The sequence below is a fragment of the Silene latifolia genome, chromosome 7 (assembly GCF_048544455.1).
Source record: "Silene latifolia isolate original U9 population chromosome 7, ASM4854445v1, whole genome shotgun sequence".
NCBI lineage: Eukaryota > Viridiplantae > Streptophyta > Magnoliopsida > Caryophyllales > Caryophyllaceae > Silene > Silene latifolia.
The window spans coordinates 42,338,371-42,346,716 of NC_133532.1; the positions used below are offsets into that span (position 1 = coordinate 42,338,371).

The 8,346-nt window shown below is 38.1% G+C and overlaps 1 protein-coding gene across 1 annotated transcript; it reads right to left on the bottom strand.

Moving 5' to 3' along the window:
* Positions 1 to 3,021: 3,021 nt before the first annotated feature.
* LOC141592079 (pentatricopeptide repeat-containing protein At5g48730, chloroplastic-like) lies at positions 3,022 to 7,793 on the bottom strand. Its single transcript, XM_074412657.1, has 3 exons — positions 7,285 to 7,793; positions 4,861 to 5,267; positions 3,022 to 4,045 (listed from the first exon to the last, which is right to left on the bottom strand). Exons 1-3 carry the CDS (start codon positions 7,723 to 7,725, stop codon positions 3,337 to 3,339), a joined length of 1,557 nt encoding a protein of 518 aa, XP_074268758.1. The 5' UTR covers positions 7,726 to 7,793; the 3' UTR covers positions 3,022 to 3,336.
* Positions 7,794 to 8,346: the final 553 nt, after the last annotated feature.

Here is an 8,346-nt window from a genome sequence, read left to right on the forward strand (position 1 = left end):
AGCTCGAGAAACATATGAGCCAGCATGGAAAAAGGATTATTACTGTAAGTCAACAAGAGTAATCACCCCGAATCAAGATGCGCACCGCACACAGTCAGCTTCCTCTACACCAGGTACTCGTTATCCATTAATCAATTATGTTACTAATGATTATTTTTCGAAGTCACATACCTGTTTTCTTGCCAAAATTGATAAACATAAAGAACCAGGCTCATACCGTGAAGCAGCTACAGATGCAAGATGGCGTGAAGCAATGGCAAAGGAAATTAATGCTTTAGAAAATAATGGAACTTGGCGAATTGTTGAATTACCGGAAGGGAAGAAAGCAATAGGGTGTAAATGGGTATACAAGATAAAGTATCATGCGAATGGAGAGATAGAACGATACAAAGCGAGACTTGTAGCCCAAGGTTTTACACAAGTTGAAGGCATTGATTTTCATGAGACTTATGCGCCGGTTGCGAAGATGACCAGTGTAAGATGCTTACTTGCTGTAGCTGTAAAGAAGAAGTGGATTATTGAGCAATTAGATGTCAACAACGCCTTCTTGCACGGCGACCTCGAAGAAGACGTGTATATGAAGATTCCACAGGGATTTGAAAGAGACAAAGGGAGAAAGGTATGTAAATTACTGAATTCTATTTACGGTTTAAAGCAAGCTTCGAGAAATTGGTTCGCGAAATTAACTGAGTCGTTGAAGAATTATGGTTTTGTTCAATCAATGGCGGACTATTCATTGTTTACATTACACCGAGAAGACGTGTTTATTGGCGTTCTAGTATACGTTGATGATATGATAGTGGTCGGAAGTGATCGAGCAGCCTGTAACAATTTCAAGAAATTCATTGACAAAAAATTTGGGATTAAAGATTTGGGTAAACTTAAGTATTTTCTTGGGATTGAGGTGGCTCATGGAGTTAATGGGTTATTTCTTAACCAACGAAAATATGCCATAAACATCGTAGAAGACAGTGGTATGGCAGGTGCGAAGACAGCTTATACTCCTATTCAAAGTCGGCATAATTTAGGACTTGCAAAGGGGCCTGTTTTGAAGGACATTATGAAGTACCGAAGACTCGTCGGCAGATTGGTCTACTTGACGATAACCAGGCCCGACCTTGTGTACTCTGTTCATGTGTTGTCGCAATTCGTCAACGAGCCCAAGAAAGAACATTGGGATCTTTGCTTTGCGGGTGGTTAGATATGTTAAGAGGAATCCGAGTAAGGGAATCACACTCAATGCTAGTTCGGACTATCAACTACGTGGCTTTTGTGACTCGGATTATGCCGGGTGTCCCGTCACCAGGAGGTCATTGAGTGGGTATTTTGTCTCGATTGGAGGGTCACCAATTTCTTGGAAGGCGAAGAAACAAGTTACGGTGGCTAAATCAACGGCTGAGGCGGAGTATAGAGCCATGGGATCGGTTACAAGCGAATTGTTGTGGCTGAAGTCGTTCCTCGTATCACTTGGGGTATTTCACACGAATACCATGCTCATGTTTTGCGACAATCAAGCTGCACTTCACATTTCCAAAAATCCCGTGTTTCATGATAGAACGAAACACATTGAAATTGATTGTCACTTTGTCCGTCAACATTTAGTGTCCAAAGTGATCAAAGCGCATCATGTGCCGAGTAAGGAACAAATAGCGGATTTGTTCACTAAAGCTCTTGGAGGAGAGTCATTTGATCACTTATCGTACAAGTTGGGTCTCGGTTTGCCCCGTGCTCCAACTTGAGGGGGAGTATTAGAATATGGGTACCGTCTTATATGGTAACCATATTATTTGATTAGCATTATATTAGTGGCTAGTGTATATTGTGAATATTTGGTGATAATTAGTTACCATAGAAGTAGGAGTATTTTGTGCATAGTCAAAGATATGACCTAGCTAGCTTCAGTATATATGCAGGAAGGATGTATTACGTTTGATGATTAAGAATAATAAGAATATTCATCTCCAATGCTTGTCTTCTAGTTTTCTCAGAGAGTTTCGAACCCGTGATTTTCATCCCACTTTAGGTACTTAAACCAATAACCAACAAACCAAGATAACTTTGATGACTATTGTAGGCGATTAGAATTATAATATGTACATCAGCGAGTAATAAATGTGTATTGGGACATGGAACAATAATTACGAAGTATTAAGTTTAAACACTTTAGTTTAACATAAAAATTTCCTTGTACTGGTGGTTAAGTTCTACAGAGTAAGTGGTAGTTTCGTAGAAGGTCTTGTGTTCAATTCCGCATAATCACATTCTTTTTTCCCTGCAAAGACCCAAGTTGCTGACACCGACCCTAAGCGAGCGACACCGACCCTAAGCGACTTTGTCCTAAGTTGCTCTCCCGGTGAGCGACCTTAATCCTGAACCTAGCATCGCCAAAAATCGAGCCTACGTGGACCCATTTTGGGTAATTAGTTTCAAAATCACCCCATTTCGTTAAAATGTTTGTTATTAAGCCCCATTTTAGAAAAAAATTTCTAAAAAAATGGAAGACAACTTATTTCTCAAGCTACATGAGGTAGCATTTTATTTCAGATAGCTTATTTGGTCAAATAAGCTACTTACCAAACACTTGCAAAAAAATCCGATACCTAAAATTTTGGCCAATTAAACCACTTTGGTCAAATAAGCTATCTGAAGTGTCTTGTCAAATAAGCTACCTAGATCAACAACAAATTTGCTCATATTAGGAAGTTTTTAAAATTTCAATGATGTGTCCAAGTATGATCACTTGACGATGTGTTCAAATGCGGTCAACTAGCCATCGCCACCCTTTTCAACTTCAACATAAAATCGCCGACCACCCCTTGTTGACATCACTCGCCAGTTTATCGCTCCAGGGCCCAACCTAACCCTCGTTGCCTCTATCTAGTCCCTTTATCATCCCTATTAGGAAAAATGGTAGGTTTTTCTTAAATGGTCTTAACTTAAAATCTCTCACAATTTTCTTTAATTTCCACTTCTATTTTATCAGTTGTGTGAGCCGTCATGAAGTTGCGCATACAGGGGTAAAGTTACAAATTCCCACTTACATTATATGCTTATATGTTCAAATGTAAAAGTATACAGAGATTCACATCCCTAAGTTTTCTAAACATCCTCCCTAGATTAAGCTCAACAGGAAGTTTATAAGTACAAATAACACACAAGCTATGTTGGTATGTTACTCCTCATATAGGTATGATTTGACATTTAAATAGTTCATTTGCAACCGAACACACGGGGATTTTTGTAAAATAGCTAAGCCTGATACTAGGGTAGGCAAATACTTCTAGGTTCTAGCCGACTAGCTGGGTAGGAGAAACATAGCCATAAGAGCTTCAAAGTTCACTGATATCTACCCCGATCTTTAGAATCCTCTGAAAATCTGACGAAATTCTGCAACTCTTTCGCCTGGGTTGACATGCCAGCAATAGAGTACGCTTTAATCATGCTTTTATAAGTAACCCTATCAGGGTTACATCCCTTGCTCTTCATCATCTCAACAGCTTCTTTCATTTCGGCAAACCGTTCCATCCTCCCATATGCATCGACCAAACAATTGAAGAACACGGTATCCAAAGTCACATCAGTGTTTTCAATAATCCGTAAAACGCTGTCTATCTTCTCTGGTTTCCCGGCCCGGCCATAAGCCCTCACAAGTGAGCAGAATGTGACACAGTTGGGCTTTATCTTTTCAGATTTCATTAATCTAAACAAGAATTCCATCTGCTTTAAATCCCCAGCCCTGCCAAATGCATCTATTACCACATTGTAGGTTACAAGTGTCCAGGAGAAGTGATATTTTTGCATGTATTGCATCACAGAACTCATCTTTTCATAATCTCCAATTTTACCATATGAGTCCAAGAGTATGTTAAAAGTCCTAATGTTGGGTTCAATTCCTGCGGCCAGAAACTTCTCATAGCATTTCTCCATCATCTCGATTTGACCTGTGGCACCAAATGCTCTGAGTGTGGAATTCATCGTCCAAGAATCGGGTTCACAATGCCGTTTGCAAAGCATTTCTGCTAATACTGACTCCATCTCTGCAAACCTTTTATAAAATAGGAGAAACTGAATATACTGTGCATCATCACAATGTCAAAACATCTGGTTGCAAGAAGAAAAGCAGAAAATCATAGGGTTACTATCTTACTGATGATTGCTCTAAAGCAGTTATACGCGTGTGTACCATTCCGAATGTCTTTGATTTATTTGGTTATCCTGTTGAAGATACATGACATAATTTTAATGGACCAAATAAGGATTCTACACATCAAAGTCAAAATAAGGGGTTGCTTGGATTTGAGGAAATTGTTAATGAGGTAGTGGAGGGAAATACAGTGGGGACTCACAGGTGGTGGTGGTGGTGATTGTGATGGTGGTAGAGATAGAAACGAGATGAAGAGAGTAATTACTACTCATACCTCATAAAGGAGTAATACCCACCTCTCCCTCGCCTCCCTCTAGGGTGATGTATTAGTGTATTACCCTCCTAAAAGAATAATAGTTCCTCCACCACCGCCCTTATCTTCCCTACACCACCATCATTTTCATATCTTTCTCCTTTCTCCTGACCTCTTTTATACCGCAACGGTTAGATCCAAGCCAAGCGAGCCCCAATAAATATTTACCATTGCCAATGCAACTGAGCCTAGGACTAAAGAGTTGAAATAGACAGTGAGTGACTTTGTATGCACAAGAAAATTGATAATGTCAAATAGATATAATGGTTGAATAAGAGATGTGGAGAATTTGTTGTAGGTCAGTCATCCAGACAAGAATTTTAAACCAAGCAATAGTTAACTGCACAGAGCTAACCACTAATGCATATGCATGAGATGACAAGAGAAAGAGCAAATCTCTTACTTTCCTGATTTTCCGTAAGCATCAATCAGAGTGTTGTAAGTGACTGTGCTAGGCTTGATTCCCTGTGATACCATATCAGAAAGCAGCATAGAGACTTTATCAAAGGCAGAGACTTGCAGACACGATTTTATAAGGATCGAGTACGTATATACATCAGGTCTGCAGTTAGGATTGTTCTTCATGTACTCGAGCAATGTGAATGCTTCATTAAACTGACCGCTCCTACTGTATGCTGACAAGAGAGCAGTGTATACTTCATGATTTATGAAGCATCCCTCATCAACCATGGCCTGAAATAGTTCTTGTGCCTTTTGAGGTTGCTTACACTTTCCAAGCATGACAATTAGTTTAACATATATGCCAGAGTCGGGCCTATACCACAATTGCTCCCGCAGGAGCTCAAAAACCTGCATTGTATGACAAGGTGACAATCTTATTAATCATAGTAGATTGTCAAAGCTCTTGTTAGATTTGCCAGCTTATTAGTAATGATCCACAGTTACTGAAGAATGAAGCGTAATGCTATTTTGATCCAACAACAACAACATTACCCCAGTGTCTCAATGGCTACCGCAAATTGCGAGGTAAGAGGGGATCGGATGTACGCAGCCTTACCCTTGTGTTAGCAACACAAAGAGGTTGTTTCCGAATGACCCAAGATGAAAATTGCGTCGAGAACTGCATTAAAGGACCGCTACTTCATAAGAGAAAGAAGCGCAGCCACTTTAGTGAGCTATTTTGATTTATTCCATCATAATCTATAACCAAAGAGTAATGCTACTTTGATCAAGGGGTCAAATTAGGCCAGTTATGATAGAAGTTGTAGACCACTCAACCTAGGTCAGACAAAACGTTGATGAGCATTGCAAAATAGTTGTCTGCTAAATTATCAGATTAATCAAGGTTCATATACTTGATAACTCTATTGAAAATAACTGAAAATGGAAACAAAACCATCCATATATATAAATAAGCTTGTGATTGGGGACCCCATATGAAATTCAGAGTCTTGTATCAATTGGAACAAGTACCTACTAGGCCCCTTCACCCCATAAGAAATACAGAAGTTTGTTTTTTGAAGGAGTAGATATCCGCCCACCCTTGTTCCATCCCATATGTTGTTATTTTGTTATTGTACATGCTCTCTATTAGAATTCAAAACGGCCTGGCAATGCCTGAAAGGAGAGAGAGCGCTCACTTCATAAGCCTAGGGGAACTCCATCTTTCCTAAAACTAATTGGCAATAGGAGAACTCCTAGGCTTTCAAAAGTGTGACTAATTCTCTACTCCACCACCAATGTGGGACTTCACATGTGGGTTTCTTGCATTCCAACACTCCCCCTCACAATGTGAAGCTCTTAAATAACCAAGGATGACACCAAGGGCCGCAATGGAGTTGGAACAGAGATACGGAATCCTCTAAAGAGAGGGCCCTCTTGCAGTGGCAGGCCATGTCAGAATTCGCCACACCCAAAAGGAGAGAGGGGGCTCACTTCATAAGCCCAAGGGACAGCCCATTTCGAATTCTAACACTCTCAAAGCATGTATAATAGTAAAAGATACAGAACACCTATTGTTCTCTCAGTTTACACTCTTACATTGGAGAGTAAAATACCACAATTCAGGCATCATAAGAAACAATGCACTTTGCTCAAGTAGAATGCTGTGCCAAGTTAACTTTCAAGGATGATAGATTCACACTCTTACTTATTACAGCAGAATTTTAATCCTCATCAATAACTAGAAGTATATGATATCACAGCTCTGTTTAGAGTAAAGCTAATCACATTCCTCTAACAAACAACAATGGATAGAGCTGTTGTAATGACAATTATGAGATTAGTTGGCAAATGTCCATTTACACTCTCCTTACATGGCAGCATACATGATTCACTCAGCAATTAGCTGAACTCCCTGTCTCCCTCGTTTACCTGTTTTATTCTTTGTAACGGGGTATTTTAATCAAAAGGTAAACAAATAATTGGGACGGAGGGAGTAATATTTTTACATAACCAAAAACAACAATCATTTAGGGCCGTTCTTTCAGGCTAAAACTATATGAACTAAACTTAACTTCTAAAACCCAAATTAAATTAAATTAAATTGAATTGATACTTGATAGGACCTCACCTGAACATTACTGAACTTAAGTCCAAAAGAATCGGACTTAACCTGAACTAAACGGACTAAAATGAACTTAACTTATAAAACCCGAACTGAATTGAACTTATAGAACATGACTTGAACTGAAATTACCGAAAATTAAGTCGAAAAGAACGGGACCTTAACACTATACTGTATTATGCAACTAACCAAAGAAAAAACACAAATTCTTTGAAATACCCAATTAAAAACTAATCATCAAAAACCCAAAACAATAATCAAAAACACAAAATAATGCAAATTAATTAAGAAAAAGGATACCTTGAGAGCAGATTCCCAACGAAGAGCAGTAATTCTCTCATGAAGAGCTTCAAGAACAGTTCTAGGCAACAATCTCTTAGAACTAATCCCTTTCTTTTTCTCAATTACTGCTTTAGTAGCTTCCCTTCTAAGTATTACTGAAATTGCCTTTTTTGATGCAATTTTTGTGTTAATTACTTGTTTTCTTTCTTTTGCTTCTTGTGAATTGTTCTTCTCCAATGAAAGTCCCCATCTTTTCTGGGTGTTGGAGAGTGTAATGGAAGATGATGGAGATGGAGATGGAAATGGGTCAGGGTTTGGGTTTGGGTTTGATGGGTCTGGAAATGGGTCGGGTCTGGTGGTGGGTTTGGAACGGGGTGTGGTTACTGAGGTGCGTGTGGGTGTGGAGCGGTGGTTAGGAGTTGGTGGGAAGGGGAATGTGGGTCCTTGAAGTGAGGCCATGTTGATTTTTGGGAAGTGGTGCAAGAGTTCACAACTTTTTTAGATGGATCAATAAAGGGGAAAAACAATATCATTTGTCTCATTGTCTTAGATTTGTACCCTGGTTCTTTCTAACCTATTTTTAGCTCATTTTAGTTCAGTTCAACTCTATTTAGTTCAGTTCATCCCAATTCAGTTCAGTTCAGTTCAACTTCATTCAATTCAGTATAACTCAACTTTATTAAGTTCAACTTATTTCAACTTTACTCGTCTTAAATTTAATAGTTATTATTAATTTTGTTATCAATAATACTATTTTTTTAATATTATTATTCTTTATTCTTTATTATTATTATTATTATTAATTATTATTATTATTATTATTATTATAATAATTAATAATATTGTTAATAATAATTTATTTATTATAATTACTATTATTATTATTAATATTATTATTAAAATGAATAATAATGTTATTAATGTTGTTGTTGTTGTTATAATTATTATTGGTATTATTATTGTTGTTCTTAAAATGAACAATAGGTTTCCTGAGAGACCGTCTCTCAATATAATAGTGAGAGACTAACCATTAAACAAGTGGACCATACCACTTTCTTTAATACGGACGGATATAGGAAT

Bases quoted from the DNA above. Each gene is read 5' to 3' on its own strand.
- LOC141592079 (XM_074412657.1), bottom strand. From the start codon at position 7,725: ATGGCCTCACTTCAAGGACCCACATTCCCCTTCCCACCAACTCCTAAC. The intron at 5,268-7,284 runs GTATCCTTTTTC...CATACAATGCAG, and splicing joins GTTGGGAATCTGCTCTCAAG to GTTTTTGAGCTCCTGCGGGA. The intron at 4,046-4,860 runs GTAAGAGATTTG...ATTTTATAAAAG, and splicing joins GCTTACGGAAAATCAGGAAA to GTTTGCAGAGATGGAGTCAG.